Raw genomic sequence first — 25,870 nt, forward strand, 5'->3', positions numbered from 1 at the left:
TAAGACAAGCAGACGACACTTGCTGTGCACCGGAAGTGCTTAAGTGTACTGAAAAATTGTTCTTGTGCATTCTCTTGATGTTACTTTCTTTTTATAAAAACAAATTAACATTCCAACTATTACGAACATCATTTGTTTACCATAGAGCTGGAAAAATTATCGATCACACGTCCTGGTCAGCAAATCGGACAGCTCGCCCTACTGACGTCATATGGGTGATTTGCGTCATATGGGTAGGGGTGGCTTAAAATTCTGCCGCGCAGTGTGCCACGATCGGCTACGATGTGCATTTTTAAAACCTTATAATAAATTACATGCTTTACGCGAAGCACTTAGGTGCATCAATTAATGATCAGAAGGACCTACTCTAACGACAGTACGTTCATAGAAAATCGTCAAAATTGTTTCAGGGCCCTCAAACACTTTTCCAGCCACTGTTTTTTGGTTTCTGATTGCTTAGGTTGACAGTTGGAGAAGTAAACGCAACACAAATGGAAGCGACACGAGTAAGCAGTCCAAAGTTATCTAGCCGAGAAATTTCAAAATACAAAAGAGAAGGAAATGCATGTCCTCAACTTAAACTTCACGCGGTATTCTTTCCTCATTTTCTCACCTGTTGACCTAACACCTCGCTGCCAATGGTAAGAGCCCAAAGCACCTACGCAGCAAAAGTTCGCACTCTATGGTTACCTACATGTTTTATGTTCGCAAGTTCCGCTTACTTCGGTGTGCTGATGAGGCTGGTTGAGCAACCTGGGACTGCGCAAAGTCTCTTTTCTTCAATTCAGTTTTAGTTCAAAGCAGCACAGCAAGGCCACATCCCGGAGCAGTGTAAGAGGTCCAAGGCTATCCTCATACGCAAGCCCGGAAAGCCGTTGAGTTTGGAGAACCGACGCCCAATCTCTCTCACGTCGTGCGTGGGTAAGGTCTTGGAGCACGCCTTCCTGAACCGTATCAACAGCCATCTAGAAGAGACGAAAGCCTACCCCCACACCATGATAGGCTTCCGATTCCGCCTGTCAATGCAGGATGTCATGTTGCAACTGAAGAACCAGACCCTTGACGACAAAACAAGAAACACCAGAGCCATCCTAGGACTAGACCTGGAGAAAGCATTCGACAACGTCGCTCACGAGTCGATCCTGAAACAAGTGTCTAATCTGAACCTGGGGGAAAGGGCCTACAACTACGTGAGGGACTTTCTGAACGATCGCAAAGCCACCCTGACGGTCGGAGACTTCGAGTCCGAAGAACGAACCCAAAGAAGTGCAGGTACTCCCCCAGGGCTCAGTTACCGTATTTACTCGCATAATGATCGCACTCGCGTAATGATCGCACCCCTGAATTTTGTCGTCGAAATTCGATTTTTTTTATTTCCTGTGTAATGATCGCACCCCGAACTTGCCGCAGCGATATGTTGTGTGCCAAGTCTAGCTAATAATTATTGCGCTTACCATCTGTCGAATGCTACACGAACGACTCGTCTGCACGCACCAAACATTCTTAAGTAGATGGCTCATTTCATTACTTTCATCACTTTCCGCACTTCCATGACAAAAAGAGGTACAACCAAACTTTCCTTTATTATGGATAGGCTTTATAATGGTTGTGGTCAACAAAAACAAAAAAGGCGCCTTTCGATTCTTTTCACCTGCACTCATGAGCACGCAACAAATCGCGCGCGGCAACGATAGTAGCCACGTTTACACTGATACGTTAAAACTGTACCCTATTCATACGTCGACACTTATAACACAGCTAAGATATTCACCCACCCTTAGCGGAAACGTGCCGTGTTAGGATAGTAATGAAGACAGATGTCGCAGTTTCCGCAGCACGCTGGCCATGCGTTTCTGTCACTGGCAGCTAAGCGCGCTCATCTGTTTCTGTCCCCTCAAAGTGGACATGGCTACGTTATTGCCGCAAACTTGTCGATATTAACAATATTATTCATCACTGATACGGAAGAAACTGTTTCAATGCACGTAATGTACTCACGAGAAGAAAAAAAAAATCGCATTCGGCGCGTTCGGCTTGCTCCGCTGGCCGCCATTGTTGTTTTGGTGTCCCGCACCCGCATCCCGCAGCAAACGCGGGACGAAAAAAAAATTTGTTTTTTTTTTCGTGGGAAATTTAACCCGCGTAATGATCGCACCCCTGAATTTGCATCAATTTTTCTGACAAAAAGGTGCGATCATTATGCGAGTAAATACGGTATATCTCCGCTCTTTTTCAACTTAGTCATACTGGGTCTCCCCAGCAAACTACGGGAAATCGAAGGAATCCACCACACTATATACGCAGACGATATAACGATTTGGGCGGACCGCGGCAGTGACGGCCAAATTGAAGACGCGCTACAAAAGGCCATTCACAAAGTCGAAGAGTACCTCCAAGGAACGGGCCTCAAATGCTCCCCGAGCAAGTCCGAACTACTCCTTTTCCGGCCCACGCGCAGAGGCATGCCACCAAAGAGCTACACAGGTCCCCAGGAGTATGAGGAAATCGGCCTGTACACCCAAGATGGAAACGCAATCCCCAAAGTAAACAAGATCAAAATCCTCGGAATGATCATTGTGGCCAACGAAGCTAACGGCGAAACCGTGAGGAAGATCGAAGGCAAAGTCACCAGTGCCATGAGACTCATAAAGAGAATAACCAATAGACACGCGGGCATGAAGGAAGAAAACGTCATTCGACTGATCCACTCATTCGTTGTCAGCCACATCGCCTACGTAGCCGCCTACCACAACTGGTACGTTGCGGAAAAGAACAAGATCAACACGCTCATAAGGAAAACGTACAAGATAGCCCTGGGCCTCCCGGTATCGATGAGCACCGAGCTACTGGCTCAGCTGGGCATATACAACACCCTGGAAGAAATAGCTGAAGCACAACGCATCTCGCAGCTCGAACGCCTGTCGAGCACCATGATGGGAAGGTACATTATGAACATGCTCGGCATAACGTACCACAACCAGCACGGCCAGAAAATGCAAATCCCCAACAAAATCAGAGACACCATGAAGGTGGCAAACATCCCAAGAAACGTACACCCCGATTACAACCAAGGTAGAAGAAAGGCAAGAGCCGAGGCTCTCCTCCGTTCATTCGGCAGGGAGAGAAACACGTGCTTTGTTGACGCAGCCGAATATCCAAACGGCCAAAAATACACCGCCATAGTCATAGACGCAGAGTCAAAAATCAGAACCACATGCAGTGTATACATCAAAAACTGGGAAATAGCGGAGGAAGTAGCGATCGCACTGGCCCTCACAGAACAGGAATGCAAAGTCGTACCAAGCGACTCGCAAACCGCAGTAAATTACGCCAAAGGTAGAATTTCCAAGGAAGCCCTGTCCATTCTGGGCAAAGCGGGCAGATCCAAAACCGCGAGCTCGAGGATCATATGGTTCCCCGCACACGTCACCACGGAAGGCGACGCACTCCCGAACCTAAACGAGATGGCGCACCGGACGGCGCGAGACATGACCCGCCGCGCTGAACAGGGCAACGCCTCTCACACGACAGCGAACGCTTCTCGAGCAGAACGGGACAGGCTCACCAGATACAACAACATAACCAGTACATATTTGAACGCCAGAAGGATATACCCACCACCGAGTCCCAAGTTGAACAGGAGGCAGGCCATCGCCTGGAGACAACTCCGGACGAACACCTTCCCTAATCAATTCCATCTGAAACGTATCTTCCCAGATAAGCATCAGAACGACACGTGCAAATTGTGCCAGGAAGGACCAGCAACACTCAAACACATGCTGTGGGAGTGCAATGTAGTTACAGGAAGGATGGCAGTTCTTCCAGAGACCTTGTCGTCGAGGTGGGCCGCCGCTCTGCCCAGCTCAGACCTCGGAATTCAAACGTGGACAGTCCAGCAAGCCCGTGAGGCGGCGTTGAGGCAGGGCCCTGACGTTCTCCCGTGGAAGACCTGAGCCCGGATCGCGTTGAACCTTGCCGGACGTACAATAAAGTTGTATCCATCCACCATCCATGTCATACCGCTGCTTTCACCTACGTTAGAAAGATTCGCAACTGACAATCTACTCAACCTGCAGCAGAAAAATGGTGGCTTGAGAAGTGTTCGAAGGCCCCTTTAATATGATGTTCATATTAACAAGGTTTCATTGTAGACAACCTGGGTCACTAGGTTTGTGAAAGAGCTTGGACACATACTACAAATTGGGTGAAGTTACTATAGAATCATAATTGCATTAATAATATTCATTAACAGGGTTTTAAATGTTGCAACACATGAAAGAAACCACGTACACAACCCAAAAAGCTTATGCTGACTGGATTTTTTCTCTGGGTATCGCAGATCCTATAACTTATGGTAATGTCCAGTAAGTAAGGCGCTGATCCCCATCAGGGTCATCTGATCCGATGACTGCAGACCTCGCTGTGAACATTGCCGCTACTACTTTCTATCACAGCCGCAAGTACATCCAATAAACACTTTTAATGTCTGAAGTTCATTGGCACTTTCCTGCCTGCTTGTACTCGTCACTTTTACATGACTGTGTCCAATCGTACACCCATTTAGCTGCAAATGCGTCTTGCTGAAATGAGACGAGGAGGTGAAAGAAACTAACACATTGTTCCTCACCGCTGTGCTGGCCCTGAGTGGTCCACCTCCATTCCCTCCCTGTATATTGTGAAGCTCTGCAGCAGACACCTTTGGGTCACGAGCAGGATCGTCAAAGGCCAGGAAGTACCACAGGGCTAGCCACAGGAAACCCAGTAGCCCTGCAATGAAATTAGTATGCCATCCAGAATGAATTATAGGAGAACATTTTAATACACCACATTTACTTGTGTAAGACCCAGACTTCTTTTTTCCAGGAAATTTGGCAAGGTGTGACCCTTACATGAGTGAAGAACATGACTGAGGAACCGCGAATGACACGACAAATGATATGCAGAACAATGCTAACAGCTGTTGCACACTAAACATGCATTTATTCAATATTCAGCACTGCTGATCAAGTTCTGCTTCATTCTTAAGCCCTCACACTCAAAATCACTCAAGGCAAAACAAGGCACCAGCCATCTCAGCCCGCCCTTTGCATTCTTTGAATCCACCTAAGATTACCTCCAAAATACGGCGCGTGGCCCCCCTTATGTGCTCAGTCATGGCCAAGGAGAAGGAGATGCATGCACTAGGTGGAGAGGGCAGGTGAGCAGACACCACCTGTCGCTTGTCTCCCTAGCGTACACTTGATAACGTTACCATGCTCTTCCCCTTCTTGCACTGATGAAATCGTTGCCGAGGTGAAATATGGCTGACATTAAATGTTTCCAGCTCTAAAGATTGCATCCGGCACCTTATATGTGCATTACAAAATAAGGACCCTAGTTGTGGCAAACTTATATAGAGGATAAAGATAGGTTGTGTGAATTTTATTACATTAGCAAAAGAAACTATTTATGCCAGTTATCCGTCTACTGAACAACAGTATGATACACAATGCATAATACAGCACACACATAAAAAATGTTTGTCGCTTTACACCACCTAAAAAGTTATTTACTTGTTTTTCTTGACACAAGCCCTTCTGAAGAACTTCAATATGCAAGAAATTATAACCCTCAAAGGGTTAAAATGAGAGAGAGCTGTTGTGAAATGCCTGGTATACCGTATTAATCAGTGCTATTACAAACGGGTCTGACCGTATCTGTAAACCTGCAGGCCAATGTTCTTACGACGATATAGTCTTTGAGTGAACATGGCTCACCAGACATGTAGAAGGCAAAGGGCCACCCTCCAGCCACTGACATGGAGGAGAGGTGACCGAAGAGCAGGGTGGCCACCACGATGCCCATGTACCGGCCACAGAACACCACTGCTACAAAGGTTGACCGCTCCCGTCGGGGCGCCCACCGGGCCACCAGGGCAACCGATGAGGGCATACTCAGACCCTGAATAAAGGTGCAGCAGTGAAAGCAAGTAAAGACCAAGGCATTTTTGTCACACCAGGGGACATCGGGAGAGAAAGTGGGCATTAAGGCCAACTGGAAGGATGGGGCCTGGCTGCATTGGAGAGGAAGGCGCATTTTACCCGATCAGCATCCTCCTAACGACCTTTCAAAAGAGCCAACTACCCTGCCTCTGAGAGGCATACATTGCTTTGAGGTAGCCCAAATTCAAACGCTGAGAAGCAGCTTTGCAACAAGACCAAGATGATGACGATCAGTTCTTGTCGCGCGGAGATAATGCGGCTCGAAGTTGGGTCAAACTTCCGAGTTTCAGCGTGGAGTAGGGTCAGTCAACGCTTACAAAGTATTGTTTCTTACGCCCTTGTTGATGGAATTGAGCCATAATATTCTGCCAGAGCATACTTTGCAATATAATGACTTTAAAATCATGACTTCCAAAAGAATGAGTTTTTTTTTTCTTCAATGTTTCATTTTTTAAGTACCGCATAACTCCTTCATAAACCATACATCATTTCTATCATACCTACTTCAGACTACATACCAGCATGATAAAAAATGACCGCCTAGCTGGGAAACGCTTCTTCCTTCTGATGCATGCGCAAAAGTGATCTCCACTATTACAAATACATTTTCTGCCAACAGAACTATTTAATGGTCACCAATTCCAAAATGCTCACTAGTGTATTACTAACATGACTACCTCTCAAAGTGCAATGTTGAAAACTGCAATAAAGGTGCTGCCACTTATAAAATCATCACACAATCTTGCACATATACAAATGAGATAGCATGGTAGAGCCACACGTGCAGAGGCCCCTATACTTCTCTTCACGACTTTAGAGCATGCTAACACAAACGGGAGTAGTGGCTTGTTTGCCCTTGTTTCAAACATCGAGCACATGTGATGCCTGAAAAATTGGACACAAATCTAAACTTCGAATGTTATTGTTTCCTGAAAGTTCACACATCAGGGTTCACACATTGGCTGTCAAATACTGCGATGTGCTACTCGAAGAAGATGTCGACCCTTGGATTTATTGGGACGTATGCATAGGCGACTTATGGCTGATCTGAAAAGGACGACGTAACTTGCTTGATGTTGGCTGGTTTCCATGTTGGCCAGTGACACATTATGTAAATAGTTCCGCTACTGTGCTTCCACGTAACATTTATTTGGTGGAGGTGCAGAGTACTACTCCTGACGACGGAGCTTTGCAACAGATGTCATCTCAAATCTACCGCCATGCCACCAGGTGATGACACGTCAGCCAGACCTGCGACCGCTACCAAGTTTATCGCCCTCTCACAGCACTGCAATCCTGGGATCTTTTCCGGGGCAAACAGCAATGATGTGGATGAGTGGCTAAGCATGTATGAGCATGCCGGGAAACATGGCTGAAATTGAACTATAATGCTGGTCAACGTCATATTTTACCTTGGCAAACCCCTTGCGTCTGGTTTCGGACCCACGAGGACGACCTCACCAGCTGGGACACATTCAAGCACCAGCTCCGCGACCTTTTCGGCAACCTGTTTGGTCAACAGCTAGCTGCCAAGAATCAACTCGCAGTACGTGCTTAGACGTCAAGTGAGCCTTACTTGTACACATAGGTCATGCTGGTCTTGTGTCTACAAGCTGACCAGAACATTTCCAAGGCTGACAAGATCGCCCACATTTTGAAAGGTGTCACATACGAAGCATTCAATCTGCTCGTCTTCATCAATGTGACCACCGTTGATAGGGTGATCAAAGAGTGCTGTCGTCTAGGGCAAGCAAAATGCAGGTCCATCTCGCCTCGGTTCGAGTGTCTACCGAGCGGCTGCAACGTCATCCTGCGAGGCAACTCCTTGTCAACCAAGCACATCAGACGACGTGACGGGCACTGTGCGCCGAGAACTTGATGCCGCATATCCAGCTTTTTATGAACCCATGGTATCCGAGACATTGACACCGGCTATTTCATTGATCCAGGCCACTGTTTGGCAGGAATTTGTGAACTTATGCCTCTTTTCTCCTGCGTGCGCCAGGAACACTACGCTGCCCTAGTCTCCACGGACAGGCATCGTCGCAGACCATATGCCCTTCATCGTTCCAGAAACCCATTAAAATGGAGAATGGCCAATGATAAGCCTATCTGTTTCCGCTGCAGCCGAGCTGGACACATTGCTTGCTACCGTAAACTCTCAGTTGTATGAATGTCAGTTTTACGAATATTTCAGAATAACGAACTTTTAGAATATCCCCAGCGGTTTTCCTATGCATTCCATGCAAAAATCTTTCAGTTAAAAAATTTCTGAATAGCGAACATTTCAGTTGAATGAACCTGAGGCTCCTGGTGAATAGTAACACCGGCTACAATTACAAACTGCTGGCATCAGTCAGGCATTTCCCCCCTGTGCAGTGAAAGCGAGCAGGAGGAACAGCACGACAAGGGGATCGACCCTGCGGTGTGGACAGAGGTCTGTCACCAGCTGGATATTGACAGCAGCACTTCGTTTGAAGACTATGTGCAGGGACAGTGAGCTCATTACCTGTGCTGAAGTAATAGATCTGGAAATTTTTTCCAATGTTCATCTTGAAGAAGAGTGCAACGAGGAAGATGCAATGGCAGAAGCAGATTCACATACTGTAATTCTAGCCGAGGATGTAGGATGCCTTGGAAAGTTGCGGGACTTCGTGTCTCAGCAACAATGTGCCCCAGAGGGAGGGCACAAAAACAGACTCTCTGAACAGCTGTGTTACTTCTTTTACTTGAAGAGCACGAGTGAAAATGAAAGTTGCGGATTGTTTTTTCCAAATGAAATAGGCAGCAATGTAACTGTTATGCATTTCGTATATGGTGATGTACATAACTCCATAAATTGCGTTTCGCACGTTTGACTCTTCTACTGTGCCCTATGCTGTTCCATATTCTAGTGAATATTCAGTTTAGTGAACTTTCAGTTAAGTGAACTATTTCCTTGGGTCCCTTGAAGTTCACTGTATTGCCGAAGCCAGCAGCCCTCTCAGTCCCATAGCCCATTTCCCACTTGCTCTGGTCCATTCCGTACTGCAAGCCACTCTCTGTCATACACCGAATTCTCTGTACCTAATGTTCCCTGGAGGAAGGCACCCGCTACGCCCAATCGCCTCTGCCACATTGCCATCCATCTCATTCACCGACTCGCCGACGCTCTCCTTTGCCACCCTTTGGTCGTCACCTTTCCCCAGAAATCTAGACTGTGTAGCTTCTGGACGTGAAGCTGCACTGTCAACGCTGACCCAAAATTCTCTGTTGCCCTTACGTGCCCACTGGAAGATTCTTGAAGTCCACATCAGCAGGGCCCCTGTCAGAGCTTTGATTGATACTGGGGTGCACGTCTCCGTCATGAGTGCTAGCCTTCGTCATTGCATGAAGATCCATGCACCTCCCACAACCCAAGTCGTACGTGTCGCTGGCGGTGTGACGGCCACTGCCGTTAGGATGAGCACAGCTGGATGTGCGCTGCTGGTCACCAGGTGGTTACTCTTATGGTCCTTGTGCAGTGCCCTCATGACCTCATACTTGCACTTGATTTCCTTTCTGCCGATTCCACTCTGATCAATTGTTCTGCCGGTGTCCTCTGCCTTGAACTGCCTAACTTCTGCGAACCCACTGACCAACCTCCTTCGTCTCGCCGACACTGCAGCGACTTTGTTCGCCTACCATCTAAAGCCATGACCTATGTCAAAGCGTCATGTTCGCCAAGTGTTCCAGATGGCAACTACTATGTGACGCCTCTTACTGATGTCCTGCTTACTCACGGTATCACTGCACCCCACACAGTCCCGAGAATTAGGGCTAACAGAATCTGCCTTCTACTTGCGAATTTTAGCTTCATCAAACAATGCTTCTATAGGTGCTTTCCGTAGCCCACCTTTGCCGCCTGCAAGACTTTCAGCTGGAAGCTCTTGCACTGGATGCTACACGTCTTCAGAAGGGCACTCTGACTCCAACAACTTGTGGCAGCCATGAAATTCACAGCCTGATTGCCAGTGACCTTCTGCCTAAGCACACTGAAGCCCTTGAACGTATTCCCTAGTTGTATGCAGAATCGACCTTTGGGTCAGACGTCCATTGTCGTGCATCGCATACACAAAGGTGATACCAGCCCTGCTCACCGACGCTCCTATTGAGTGTCTGCGTCTAAATGAAGTGCCATCCAGCAGGAAGTCAACAAGGTGCTTGCAAAGAACATTATGGAGCCGTCTTCCAGTTCCAGCACTTCCCCTGCTGTTTTAGTTAAAAGAAAGGATGGATCGTAGCACTTTTGTGTGGACTATTGCCATCTCAACAACATTACGAAGAAAGATGCTTACTCATTACCGCAAATTGACAATGCCCTCGATAGTCTGTATGGTGCCGTCTACTTCTCCTCTATCGACCTTCGATCTGGATGTTAGCAGATAGCTATGGCCCCAATGGACCGAAACAAAATGTCTTATGTAACTCCTGATGAACTTCACCTGTACAAGGTCATTATTTTCGTTTTGTGTAATGCCCCAGCTACATTTGAGCTAATTATGCACTCTCTGCTTCATGGGTTCAAGTGACATACATGCTTGTGTTACTTAAACGACGTACATAATTGTGTTTTTGCCTACGTTTGATACACACCGCAAATGCCTCTCAGTGACTCTTAACATGTTCCGCTGTGCTGGACTTCCTGAATTCATCAAAGCGGCCGATGCTCCATTACGATCCTTGGCCATGTTATGGATGCTGGCTGCTGGTGTACAACCTGACCCGGAGAAAATGCGAGCTGTGAAAGACTTCCCTGTGCCCAAGTCTGCCAAAGTTGTTCGCAGCTTTGTGGGGCTCTGCTTCTTTTTTCGCCAGTTTGTGAAGAATTTTGCAGGGATTGCAAAACTAGTCACAGATCTTAAACAAGACACCCCTTTTACCTGGGGTCCTGCAGAAGCCGTGGCTTCCTCTGAGGTAGCCATACTCCTCACAATGCCTCGTATTTTGGTACATTTCGACCTATCAGCCCAAACCGAAGTCCACACTGACAAAAGTGGGTATGGAATGAGCGCTGTCTTGGCCCAACGTCAACATGGAGTGAACTGCATAATTGCTTATGCCAGGAGGATGCTGTTCGTATCTGAGCAAAATTACTCAATTACAGAACGAGAGTGCCTCGCTTATGTTTGGGTAGCTGCAAAATTTCACCCTTATCTATTCGGCCAACCGTTCACATTAGTTTCTGACCACCATGCCCTCTGTTAGGCTCACCTTTTTGAAAGATTGTACAGGCAGACTCACTCGCACGATGGGCACTGCGCCTGCAAGAGCACACCTAGACGGTCAAATCCACACAAAGATGCGGATTGTCCATCCCGTTACCCTGTGGCCGACTGAGACTCCTTGTGCAGGGAATCCCTCTACTGAGTCTTTTCCGTGAGTCAGCTGCATAACAGTGCCAATGAACAGTGCCAGGAAGCCTACTAAAGAAAAATAATTGAGGGCCTGATATCCTCTCATCTGCTTTGTCAACGCTGAAACGGCCTGCGTTTCCTGCTGGGTACTTTCAGCCCACCGACATCCCACCTCAGCTCTTCTTCCATGTCTGTTTGGACCTTCTTGGACCTTTTCCTACATCTGCTTCAAGAAAGAAATGGGTTGCCGTGACTACCGATTACGCGACAGGCTAAGCATTGACACAAGCTACCTTGACACAAGACCAGATGTGTTACAGACGTGGCACTTCCTCCTGCGTGACGTAGTTTTAGTACACGGTGCCCCATGTCAACTGCCGACTGACCGAGGCCGTACCTTTCTGTCTAAAATCATCGACGATATACTGCGCTGCTGCTCCATGCAACACAAGATCTCCACGTCGTACCATCCTCAGACGAATGGGCTCACTGAGCACTTCAAGCAAACCCTGGCAGACATGCGTTCAAAGTATTTGTCGGCTGACCACCACTATTGAGAACTTGCACTTCCATACGTGATGTTCACATAAAATTCCTCCCACCACGACACTGCTGGATACTCTCCCTTTTACCTTTTGTTTGGACGTGAACAAACTTTAGCAATCAACACATTTCTTCTTTCCCCTGCAACTTCCACTAGTGAATATGCATGCGACGCCATTGATCGGGCTGATTACATGCGGCAGGTAGCCCGTGGTAGTCTCGCTGCTTTCCAAGACAATCGGAAGCAGCTTTATGACTAGCGACACCGCGACAAACGTTTCGCACCGGTTGCCCTCGTGCTACTTTGCAACCACTCCCGATGTGTTGGCCTTTCTGAAAAGCTCCATCCTCGCTGCAAGGGCTCATACCACGTCCTTCGACAAGTGACTGATGTCACGTATGAGATTATGTCCGCTAGTCCCACTTCATCTTCTGTTTCACTGCCCAGCGATTTCAAGACTCAAGCACTACCATCCTTTGTCTGCTGTGGATCCTTAGCGGCACTGGACCGCCGCTTCTGTTGCTGGGTGTCATGCTATGTGCTGCTTGAAGAAGAAAATGTTGACCCTTAGAGTCAGTGGAACGTACCCATGAGCGACTACTGGCTGATCTGAGGACGACATGTGCCTTGCTTGATGTTGGTTGGCTTCCATGTTGGCCCGTGCTTGCTGCCCCTTGTAAATAGTTCCATCTACTGTGCTTCCACGGAACAATATCCTAGAAAACTCTGTAAAAACTGGTGCAGAACTGTGGTGTAAAACTGTGTAAAAACTGGTCTAAAATATATTTGAAGATATTGTTGCAATACAAGAGACACTCAAGAGACATGGCGCAAACAAAGACAAGCATCCAGGCTTGGCACGAGCTGGTTTCCATCTTGGTCTCTGGTTGTGCTGCTCTTGTAAATACAGTGTAAATAGACGTATTTTGTCGGTCTTTCCACATGTAACAATATATTTTAATCATCAAGAAGAATTAAGATGTCATTTTCAAACAAGAATCGAATAACAGCTGTGACCACACTTGTTGTAGTGCAAAGTGTTCTTAGCATTTTCAAAGATATTTAAAACCCACTAACACATACATATGAACTTCCAGAAAACAATAACATTTGGATTTTCAGGCATTATGTGTGCTGGATGTCTAAACCAAGAGTGAACAAACCGCATCTCCCATTTGAGTCAGCACACTCTAAACATGTAAAGCGAAGAATAGGGGCCTGTTCTTTCCCCAGTGCCTTGATAAGATCCCGTTCACATCTGATGGAAGAAAGTTTTCACATGCAGGGCTGTCGCCTTAGATGGTTATGCCTTAGGTTTGCGGGTTGGTCTGGCACAGATTGAAGGAAAATGTTATTCTCGAAAGCATGAGCAGGGGACAGAAGAAGGAAAATAGATAACGTGAAAAAGAAAAGAAGGCTGTTACAGTCAAAGCCGGCTATATCGAACTCGCAAAAAAACGCCTATCAGTTCGATATAGAGCATAATTCGATATAAGCCTGCTAAATAATTGGATGTCATAAAAGCACATACCATTTATAAAATCACTTTATTGAAGAAACCAGCGTAGTTTCGCATAAATTAGTTCTGCATTTTCTTCTGCTTGGGCAATTTCGCTGCCTGCGACGCACGCACTTCCCCACGTTGCCTAAGGAGTCGGAGCAGCTGAGGCCGCAACCTTCCGCATTCGCGCAGAAGCACCGGACTAATGCGAGTGCACCAATCACTTCGGAGGATGTAGGCAAAGGACCGTAATTGCTTTCCTCAATGTGCCTACTTTCATTTGTGCTCGGTACGATGTCGGCGATGTAGTCTTCGTTTCCGGGCTCTCCCGTGGTCGCGACACCATCATCTGCCCTCACAAACTTGTCCACCGTTGATTCGAATGTCCCGGAAATTTTGACAGCTCGCTCCAAACTTAGGCAACACCGGCAACGGGTTGCGAGTCTGGCCACTTTAGCCCTAATCGTGCCGAGAGTGCTCCTCGGAATCTTGCACGCTGCGGGAACATTCAACTTCTCATCGCGTTCGACGCAATTTATGATTTCGAGCTGCACGACAAAAGGCGAATTCTGCTGCTTCATCACGGCAACACTCCGGGAGACGGCCCACAAAGCGCAAACACGATAAACCAGAAAAGCAGCCAGACAACTCGCACTTTCGCCGTCTTGCACGAAGACAGCACAAGAGCCTCTGATTGGCTGTCTGAGCAAGCGCTGAGGCGCGCCAGGATCATTTTTTGCTGGGGAGTGTCGATAGATAGTGATCTAAAGAAAGGAAGGACGCTTGATTCTGCAACCCGTGATGGAGCACGGCGAAGCGTCGTCAGGGGAGAGGGAATGGGAAGTGAAAGATGATAAAGAGGGAGGATGTGGCCTAATAGACTCCACTATGCGCGACAGGAGGAGTGTCGACGGCTCGCCCGAACAGCCTGAGGCAGCGCGGTCACGGTAGGGAGAGCGGTTGGGTGGAGCCGTGCCGCCGGGTTTCCCCGGTACCGCGTGGGAAAGCCAACTTCTGGGGGCACTTTACCGCCGCTTGACGTTCGATATATCGGGAGTCACTGCAATATTTGTTCGATGTAAGCGTAACTTTTGCCATATATACTCATTGTAACTATACCGTGACCAGAAATTGTTCGATATATAGAATAATTCGATGTAAACGGGTTCGATATAGTCGGGTTCGACTGTATTCTCTATTCTCACGAAACCTTGTACAACCATTGAGACAGTAGGTCAGGGTGCACAACCGCACACTGTATTTTTTTCTGCACCTACGAAAGTTGTATCCTTGTGCAGATAAACTTGTGCAGGCTTCCACAAGAGGGCTGAATGCAAAACTAAGCACCGGCAGTGCTTACAAGGGAAATTATCGAGGCTGCCGAAATAGCTTGTGTGGAAGAAATGGTATAAGTTGTGCTTCTGTAACCTCGTCCGAAAAAGAGCTCATGTTTTTAGCAACCATCACCAATGCGAGATCGTGATACGACAGGCAGTGTCAGTGCAGCATTTTCTTGCTTTGTTACGGTGTTCAGTACACAATCTGTCTGCCAGCAAAATAAATGTTTTGTTGAAGGTACAGTGCCATGTGTGTCTTCCTTGTGCCTCTCTTACACAAAGCTGCACCTTTTACATTAATTTCTGCATAAACACAGTTAGGACCATAGACCACCTGCATTTAAACATGTAAAAAAGACATCACTTCAAGAGTATGCACCGAACATGTGCAATGGTGCAGCGAAAATACTCACGTGCACAAATCCCAGGAGTATCCGATGTGCAACCAGAGGTGCGACACCTAACGTGGCTATCCATGGTGTTGCCGATGTCAGTGCCGAGGAAGCAAGCAGCCCTGCCAGCAGGGTCCACTTGGCACTGAAGCGCTCTGCCAGACGACCACCCAGAACCTAATAGCCAACAAGCAACATCACATGCACAGATTACAGACCATAAACGCTAACCCTTATCGCATCACAAATGAGTCTTTGTGACAAAAATTATTTGCGCTGCTGGTGCAAAGGTGTTAAACATATGTCAAAATATTTAATCTGCCTTAAAAAAAAAAAAAAGGTTTCGCAGATTAATGGTGATCAAAGAAACAGTTGCCTATCAAACGGAGCAACAGAAGGATGCAAGAAAGAAGTCATACAAGAACATTGTCCGGGCGCACTACGCTGCTACACATTTTGACACAACAAGTAGCTTGAGTGCCGGCGAGAAGGACAAAGCCCAAAGAAGCAACTTGAACGGCAAATCCCCAGCAAGAGTTCTCATACGACAGTACAACCAAGAAGATCGGCAATTCGAGTGGCTGTGTATCTTAGACCAGAAATAAACCCAGTTATCAATTCAGACAAGTCTCCTACAGTTCATTCAGTATGTCTCAGCGACTAATACCAAATAAAAAAAATTCAGAGGTTTTACGTGCTGAAACTAAGATCCGCTTATGAGGAATGCCATAGTGGGAGACTCCAAACTAATTTTGACCTGTGGTTCTTGCAAGTCTCCCTAGATCCAAGTACTGAAGTGCTCTTACATTTCGCACCCATCAAATGCAGCCACTATACAGATGGGATTTAACCTAGGACCTTGAGCTCGGCAATGCAATTCCATAGGTAGTTGCGCAAGGTGCAACCACCACGAGAAGTACAACTTGCACGTCAAAGACAGTGAAGCTGTACTTCTCATACTTTTGGGAAATCCTGTGTAGATGTCCGTTTCGCCACTGTCAAAATTTATACAAGACTTAATAAGTAGTTTGCTATATATGTTGCAATGCCTTCATTATATACACGCCTTTTCAAGTGCTTCACTACATCCAAGCTTACTACTTGATACTGTCTGTTATATTGAACGCGTGTTCCTGTATACTGTGCCAGTTTTGATGACGCCGGCGTTGAGCTGTGCATTCTCACTGACGCCCTGGTAGTATGGTTGCCTTGGGACCATAGCACAGGCTGTATTGCTGGCTGTTCTTTGACTGACATTTGATATTAACCCCGCTGCTGCAGTTGCCGGCCTTTGACACTGCCGCATGAGAACCGTTGCTGAACTCTCCTTAACAGCATCGCTGTAAAAACTTCAATTTCTAAGTGTAGAAATCTCACCAATATCAAAGAAACCTTGCCAAATGAATCTCACTTAAATGTAATCTAGCTCTGTAGGGCTGTGCTGCAAAGAACTATCAAAGGTTGCTCTCCAATGTCGCGTGAACTCGAGATGTAGCGGGGGCATCTTGTGAATGACAGCAGCATTTTTTCTACTCACAGTCGAACCTCGTTACGGTGAAATTGCACCCGACATCAAATTCTTTTATTATATCTTATACTCGTTATAAGCCTATATTTGTTACATGCAGATATTGACGAGAAACATTTTTTTGTTATATCCATGCTCATTATACAGTAAACTTATGTTAATTTGACTCTGATTAATTTAATCCCGGTCGAAGGTCCTGGCAGGCACCCATGCATTTCTATAGGCCCAAACTTATTATTGCATTCATAAAATCGGCCTTTACCAGATAAGTTGAACTAGACTAGTGCGCATCCATGTGTCCAACTTTTGTAGTGACCCCAGTAGCGACCCCTTTAGTGGCAGAGTCTGTCTCGGTGGAGCTTAGGGGACAGTGAACGTGCTGAACACATGCCATCTTCGGTTGAAAAGGCCCATTTATGGCTTGGAAAGATTTTCAAGCAATAACCGTAGCTCACAATGTTTAATTACAGTATCTTCCCAGTTCGAACAAGGGTCTTCTTTCCTTTGAGAAAATTGGGCCTAAAATTGCCTGCAAGGTGCAATCGTCAACACCAAAACTGGCTTCGCAGAATTCGTAGCAGCGAGTGTCATGCATTCTTGTGCATCTTCGCTGTGTCCGTGTCAGTGCGCTGCTTTACCAGCAAAGTATGATGAGGAATTTGTATGCTTTACTGCAAAGTAAAAATGTATTGCAGCGAAGCATAGTTTAGAAAACCAGCCACCATATACCATATTTACTCGCATAATGATCACACTTCTTTGTCAGAAAAATTGACGCAATATCAGGGGTGCGATCATTACGCAGGTTAAATTTCCCGCGAAAAGAAAAAAAAAATTTTCGGCCCGCGTTTGCTGCGGGACACCAAAACAAAAATGGCGGCCGGCGGTGCAAGCCGAACGTGCCGAACGCGATTTTTTTTTCTCCTCGTGAGTACATTATGTGCATTGAAACAGCTTCTTCCGTAACAGTAATGAATAATATCGTTAATATTGGCAAGTTTGCAGCAATAACGTAGCCATGTTCACTTTGAGGGCACAGAAACAGATGGGCGCGCTTAGCTGCTAGTGACATAGAAACACATGGCTGGCATGCTGCGGAAACTGCAGCATCTGTCTTCACTACTATCCTAATACGGAACGTTCCCGCTAAGGGTGGGTGAATATCTTATACCCCTGACACACGGGCACTCTGAAGTCCTTTAGGTAAGGGGACATCTACTGGAAAGGCGTTCAAGTGCAGTGACACACGACAAAGGAATATCTCCTTTACGGCAAAGTTCCTTTTCAGGAAAGGAGATCGCGCAACTACTTTTCGAGCGGAAAAGGAGTTACTCTCGCACACAGCGTGCGCAACTCGTCAATAGAAGGAAACCTGCCACACAACTACGGTGCCCATAGGTATTTTTTTTACCTTGCGAAAATGTTTCAATTGTTAGCGGTAATACAATTTGTCGAATAGTGAAGATTTCCTCTAGCTATACTCTCAAACGCTCGCATAACGTCGCTAGTGCCACCATGTTGAATTCCGGCAGTGTCGTCGTCGTTTGCTGCGCGCATGTGGTGTGTTCACGTCGCGAGATGGAGACTGCACAATCAGCGCCCGCAGGAAATACCCAGAAGAAACTACAGTTGTTGGAATAATATATTGAATAAAACGTGCTACGCCTGCGCGCACAAAGGAAGGGATGACTAAGACGTGAAAAAGGACGACAGAAATGTGGGCGTCACCAGAATAAACAGCACGCACAGCAAAACACCGGCTACACATAGTTGCTGGACAAAGTTAAATGGCTGCTAACAACGCAAAAACGCGAATAAAATAAACGACTATAAGCATTGTTAGCCATCAACAATGAAAAAAATATATTTTTAGGTTCTACAGTAGCTAAGTGTAATTAAATACGCAGCTTTTTAAGAATGTTTTCTCTCTTGTGGCTTTAACAGCCAGCGCTATTTTTCTTGCGGCGTTCATCTGAGGAACTACCTAAAGAAGTTCAGTGCGGTGCTGTGTGTCATCGGCGCAACTCCTTTCTGCAAAGGGTCCTTCAGAGTAGCAAAAGAGGTTTACTGGAAAGGACTTTAGTTTTGCCCGTGTGTCAGGGGTATTAGCTGTGTTACAAGCGTCGGCATATGAATAGGGTATACCTTTAACGTATCCGTGTAAGCGTGGCTACTATCAATGCCGCTCTCGATTCGTTGCGTGCCCACGAGTGCAGATGAGAAGAATCGAAAGGCGCCTTTTTTGTTGTTGTTGACCACAACCATTAAAAAGCCTACACATAATAAAGGCAAGTTTGGTTGCAGCTTTTTTAGTCATGGAAGTGCAGAAAGTGATGAAAGTAATGAAATAAGGCATCTACTTAAGAATGTTTGGTGCGTGCAGATCGCTTGGTTTGTCTTGAGTCGTTCGCGTAGCTTTCAACAGATGGTAAGCGCGATCAATATTAGCTAGACTTGGCGCACGACATATCGCTGCGGCAAATTCGGGGTGCGATCATTACATGGGAAATAAACAAAAATCGAATTTTAAGGACAAAATTCAGGGGTGTGATCGTTACGTGAGTGCGATCATTATGCGAGTAAATACGGTAGAGGCAATTTTTTTTGCTAAAAAATTGGGCACATGTTAGATTTCTACTTTGTTTGGGAGCTTTAATTTCTCTGCAAGTTTTCTACTTTGTACATTTAGAAAGTGGGTGCGCGGTTGATTCGGGGGCATATTAAAATAGGGAAAGATACTGCCAAATGAATCAGCGGCGTGTGTGTTTCGGTGGTATTTTCTGCTTCTTGTTTGATTCGACACGCTGGTTAATCCATTCCGATTTGGTTGGTCCTGTCAAGGTCAAATTAATGGGCTTCGACTGTACCGAGGTTTCACGGTAGACACCTTCTTCAGTGAGCCTTGGCTAGTAGTAACTACGGAACACACTGCACGCAGCGAATAATCACTACAATGCAATCCTTGCATAATTGCACACCGGTGAGTAAAGCACCGCTGCTGCAAATAGAGCTGGCGGAGGGTGCACCGTGGGCTGGACTCAATATAACCTCTTCCAACCAAAGGATGGACGCCAGCAGCAAACAAATATTCCGTTCGTATATACCAATGTTCAAGTAACCGTAGAATAGTTGCCTGGGCTGCATGTTACGCATGTGTACAGTGCATGCTTCAAGACTAACTTTGTTACGGTGAAGTACACAGTACTGCTTGCTTCATTCACAGCTTACACCGTATCCCAAAGGGGCTTTCAGAGAACGAAATGGAAATGAAACTAAACAAAATGAAATTAGCATGACACTTTTCGAAAAATGTTACGGGCATGCTCCAACTGTATTAAAGCACTGTACTTGGAGCACTCGGAGCCAAGAGAGCTATTTTGCCATAGCATCTGCTGAAAGTGTGAAAGTTGCACTATACGGAATCCTATACATAACTATGTGGTGAGAAAATAAATGAAAATATGTATGACAATTATGAGCAACATTGCAGTTTCACATGCGATACGATAGTGCAAGACCTGCAGTTAGTCTGATAACGTTAGTGGGTTGCACTCACGCTTCAAGGAGCGCTTTAAGAAAAAAAACATTACGGAGGCAGTTAGCTGTCACAGAGTCAATACGCTTTGTCCAAGAAAGATAATTAATGCACAACCTGAGATATTTAGAGTTGGTAACTTCCAATAAACAAATACATGTATTGCAAACACTATAGATGTACAAGAGGGGCTATTTTTAAAGGTTATTCTCATGTACACAGTTTTATAATAATTTTTCATCTGCCAATCCTCACACCAATTAGTCACTTTAGCAAAATCATTATTGAACTTAATTTGATCCTCTATACAAGTTATTTTTTCACACATTACATAGCTGTCAGTATAAAGCCTAATATTAACAGAAACATTGTTACGTGTGGAAAAACACAGATGAAAGAGGCTATATACAGGGTATTTACACTGGAGCCAGACCACCAGGCCGATACTCGCCCGCGCCAAGGGCACAGACCCACTTCGTCGTCGTTCTCGCGGCAGCTCGTCCCTTGAGCATCGCTCGATGATATCGTAATAATATCATTAATAATATGGTTAATAGATACCAAGAACAAAAGCAGACCAAGCACAGATCCTTGGGCCATGCCAGAGCCAACACAGCCTTTGTTCTCCTTTGATCTCTTTCATGGTATTTTAAGTTTTGCTGGACATAGCATCAGGCGTCATGCCTCACTGGAGCAACAGGAGTTCCACCAGTTGGCTTAAGGCTGTTCCACATGCAGCGACACGAGTGGGGGAAAACAAAAAACAAGAAGATGCTGCTGTGCGTGTCAAAATGCAATTTTCGTTGACAACTTTCACATATGTTGGTGATGGTGCCATTTCTGCCGGAACAGAGACCGAGGCCCTGCTCACAAAGTATATTCACACTTGTATTGTTACAGTAAAAGCAACAGGGAAATAAGTTGTGTCTCCATCTTCTTATATTATCGAAAAAGAAAGAAGAATAAGTGCGATGCTCTACAGTATTTAAAATTGTTCAACATTAGCAACTCTTTAGTCTGCAGCTGAGGTGCAAAAGAATGCCAGTCTGACAAGACAAAACAAGGTAAAATTTATGTCAACAAGAGAGCCTCTATTTCGACATCACTTGCTGACAACTGCGCTGACTGCTGTGACTCTACGACAGTGCTAACAACTTGGCAGAACCGAGACGTGGGGAGCACATGACGGTTTCAGAGCAATGCAAGTCACTCTGTTGCAAAGTGAACATTGTGCCATGCGAACAGGCATCCATCAGCATTCAAGGAAACTTATATCTCCAAATGTGACTGACTGAGAATATGGCCTCTCAAATAGTGACTAGCAACTCTGGCTTACCTAAGTCCGTTGGATTTCTTACTCGGCGTCTTCTTTTTTTTATGCGACTGCGTACACTCACGTGTAATTCACTGGCCCTGAGAGTGCCCAAATACCCGTAAATGAGCTGCGTAATCTTACCTGCGGCATAATTACTCCGTAGAAGTATGCACCCAGGATGACACCTTGCACTGAAGGTGACCACGAGAATGTAGGTGCTCCTGTGCTTTTCTCCTCCAGTGAAACTGCAGGTGTGGTGGTGAAGAGGGCATTGTCCTGAGCACAACATTTGAACGGTTAATGCTGTGGGCAATAAACTAATTGAGCTTTCAGTACCTACACATTTATCAAGCTTTCTTTTTTTTCCACTCACTGAAATAGAGCAATATTAAGGAAGATATGATCACTAAATGCAACTTAGTTAAACAACTGCACCCAACCTAATCGTACTGGAAACACAGCACTGTGTCGCAATCTCTCCTTCCTAATTGACTAGACACTTGCTACAAGGACATCCCTGCTGTTACGACCTGGCAGTCTTTGTCTATTCATACAGCACAAGAACTTGTACAGCAGAATGCTCATATGCAGCACACATATCACACAACAATGGAACAGGCACAACAAACGCAAAACGATCAAAAGTGGGTAGATTACAACAGTTGGCTCTTACTGACAGCTTTACAGTTGCCAGCACAGATTGATCACTGAAATGAGACAAGGATAGCGCACATGACATGATACAACGCACTGACTTACAAAACCCTTTGCATGCTCTCCATTATGGTGTCACTGTCAAAATGTCCCGTTACATTATGTCATAACAAAAAGTACAGCAACAACATTTAGAAAACTGCCACGTTAATAAGGACGCTAGCAACTGGAAAGCTGCATGCTGATCTAATCTGTTCATCACTAGTTGTGTTGTTGAAGCTACAAATCACGTTCCAGTACAGTATCTGCAATGCCACATGCAAGTCATCTACTGACGACATGTTCACAGGATATGCATGGAGGAAAGTGTACCAAAGAGTTGTGAACACACTGGTTGTGAGGTCTCACCGGGGGCTTAAATTCCACAACTTTTCCACTAAGCACACAACCAATGCACATACAGATGGCAAAGTTGAATGTTGTGCAAGATGATGCCGATTTATCACTAAAAATCAACACTGCAGACATTGCAGATAGAGAAGAAAAAGAAGACGTGGTCACGGGATAGGAGACAAGAATGAAGTAATTTGAAAAGTGGACTTCACATTCCTTTTTTATTCTGCATTTTCTTTGCCTACAGCACTGCACATATATGACACATAACAGAGGCACAGAAAGCGTGGCAGCAACAATTAGGCAGCTGTCATTGCAAATAGTAACTAAACAAGAAACATTTAAATTGAGTATGTTAAAACAACATTCTTCAATATACAGAGGTTCTGCCTCGAGCTGAAATCAGCATGGCATTACGTGGCATGAGGGCATCTCATGTTACTTTATTATTTTCGCTTGAGCACTAATGCGCTTTCCCAAAACTCAGTACATTCGCCTATGAGTTTTCTCACTCATATCCATTCCAAAAACATAAGCACGATGGTGAAAATCATGATATCTTTAATCGTTCCCATTTTTCGAGAAATCGCATTAATGCTGGGAACAGAGATAAAAAAAAGCTATTCATATGCCAGCTTGTTGGGATCCCTGCTCCGTTTGCAGGAATTCCTGACTGGTACAGCAGATTAAAATCAAAGCAGGTGAAACAAAGAAATAAAAACTGCATAAAATATTAAAATCAAAGCGAACCAAATAAAAGAAAGAAGAGTGAGGCTTACATACCATTGCTTTGAATGTAATATTCAAGACAACGCAGAAGTAACACTTACCCAGCATGTATAGTAATACAAAAGGAATACATAGCATGCGAGAGTCCTAGGGAGCATGAGCAGACACCCAAGTATGAGTGCCTGTCTGACAATATTGAATGACAACATTGAAGAGATATGCACTCTCAATATATGGAGAAATATATTAGCACCACTCAAGCCAAATACACAACTGAGGCATTATCAAAAGTATATCAAGTGAGCTCAGTTACATGCTGTAAAATGTGCCAGCCAGAAGTGGCAACACCATATTTCGGTTTTTGGAATTAGAATGTTTCAAGGACAAAGCTTTCTCTAGTTCTGCATTCAGCAATAACTGTCATAACTGAGCATTAGAACTAAGGCTCAAGAGAAAGGTTTAACCTGGATCCAACTCCAACTACTTCACCCTAATGCTTGAGGAACACAGACGTGCACTACTGCTGTGTCATATTCACAGACTTGCACCATGGCCATAAATTTTTTCATAAAGGGAATTACAGTTAAACAGTTGAGAACCCCAGTTAACTCAAGGAAATCTTGAAATTATGCACTGGAAAGCCAAAACGAATACTGCACTTCATGTTATTACAGTGTGTTCCTTTAAAGGTGAAAATGCAGGGACCTTGAAAGTCAATAGCATTAACGTGATCAGAAGTTTGTCTAAACTAATGTTCAATGAATCAGCATGAACTACACATTGTCCCCGAATTGTTCGACTTATGAGATAATTCATCCTAACAGAACTGGAAGAATGAGAGAACTTGAGTCTATATTGATGTAGCAGATGAAGCTGTTTATTCCAAGAGGCAATATCATCACGAAAGCATCTACTTCTTACAAATATGCTGCAATAAACTTTTTAATGTGTATATGGTGTCAGCTAAATGTGGCAAACTTGCCCGCCTTTATATTAAATAAAGACACACAAACTATTCACTTACTTCAGTTTCCACACTGCTGTTGACTGTTGCTGTTGCAGTGCCAGAAGCATTGAACTGTCTTGTGTCATTGTCATGCTGGAGCCAGGAATCACCGGGTACCAGACTGGCCGCTTTGTCTGTGGCGGGAACCTGGTTAGTCATGGCCAAAATCGCAATGCCGAGGTCAAACTTGTGTGTTGAGAGAATTGTGTTGCCAACGAACAGCAGGGCTAGGAGCAAGTAACGCCCTGGCACACGACCTGTTGATGATAAAGGCAAGTGCAGATGCATTACATGCTGAACTTTCAACGTAACAAGCAGCTTCTAGAACAGTTCTAGAGAAAAACAGAGCAGCATTGATCATGTAGTACAATGCAATGGCCATTATGAAGGCACTGTAGAGTAGTGCAAGCAAGATATGGGTACAACAGAGGATACAAGGCAACAGTTCTAGCACATGGATGCAAATAAGAATGTACTGTTAACACAGGGATACAAGGACAGACACACAGAGGCAGCACAAGGATACGACTGATCAATACTGGGCAAACAAGGGAAGCATCAGCTCGGAGCCGATGTTTTGACAAGGCAAGATGTTGTTACTTGGGGGCTTAACAGTCTAAATGAACAACAAAACAAATAAAGGTATTGTAACTATACCACCTGGGCACCTAGAGCAGATCAAAATGACATATCAGACATTTGTGTTGAAAATAGAGCTATACTGTGTACAGACTGACCACGGGCAAACAAGAACCCTTAACAAGAAAAAGCCTGAGCCTAGTTCCAACGTTTCAACAGAGACAACTGTATCCATCAGGGCCATAGTGAAGATATCCTTTTTTGGAACAGCTGCAGACCACTGAGAGTTTGCTTGTTCAGCCACGGTTGCTCAATGCAAGTCCATCTTCCTGTGACCTCTTTGTCTTGTAAGGATTGAAAGGCACACACAGTGCTACAGGATGCTATATGAAAAAACACAAATCGCCACATGTGTTTCACCATGCTTTATGTTTCCGTGCCTAGTTTGCACGATACTAGGATGCTATTAAGATGATGTACAGAGATGCCCACTCTGAAACCCCATTCTGCAACGGTGTTTTGACCAGCAGGTCGACAGGGCATTCCACAAACATGAAGCTTGGCTTTTGTCAGGGCTGAGCATCAATGCAACTCTGGCTGTGTCAGTGTTCTTGAATAGGCATTGAATTTTATTCAACATGTTGCACAAGAGTGTGAATGTCACTGAAACACTTCATATAATTTTCGCAATTTAAATTTGAATTCCTAGAAGCCCTGAACCTTTTGTCGTTACACATGCTCTGCATGAGAAGCCAACAAACGATATGATTAATAAAAATCAGGCCCCTTGGTTAACTTCCTTTCTTCACATGTTCTGCATGTTGTTTTAGCTACAATTTTTTTTCAGTCAGCTTAACTGCTTTATCAGGGTGTGGTAACATGCAATTTACACATTTGTTGTGCCTGTGAAATCATTGAAAGAAAGCAGTTTATTTATTAACTCCTGCCTCCTAATTAGTGAAATCTTACCATCTGATAGTGAGCAGACTCAGCCAACCTAA

The 25,870-nt window shown here is 45.2% G+C and overlaps 1 protein-coding gene across 1 annotated transcript in view; it reads right to left on the bottom strand.

The window, feature by feature from the left end:
• Nucleotides 1–25,870, bottom strand: part of LOC126538274 (sodium-dependent phosphate transport protein 3-like) — a 72,592-nt gene that overhangs the window by 38,004 nt on the left and 8,718 nt on the right. The window contains exons 3-7 of the mRNA XM_055074639.2: nt 24,309–24,547; nt 21,650–21,784; nt 15,152–15,307; nt 5,757–5,940; nt 4,628–4,767 (exon numbers count right to left, since the gene is read on the bottom strand). Of these exons, the coding sequence (XP_054930614.2) occupies nt 4,628–4,767; nt 5,757–5,940; nt 15,152–15,307; nt 21,650–21,784; nt 24,309–24,547 (854 nt within the window). The remainder of the gene's footprint in view (nt 1–4,627; nt 4,768–5,756; nt 5,941–15,151; nt 15,308–21,649; nt 21,785–24,308; nt 24,548–25,870) is intronic.

The sequence above is a fragment of the Dermacentor andersoni genome, chromosome 4 (genome assembly GCF_023375885.2).
Source record: "Dermacentor andersoni chromosome 4, qqDerAnde1_hic_scaffold, whole genome shotgun sequence".
Lineage (NCBI taxonomy): Eukaryota > Metazoa > Arthropoda > Arachnida > Ixodida > Ixodidae > Dermacentor > Dermacentor andersoni.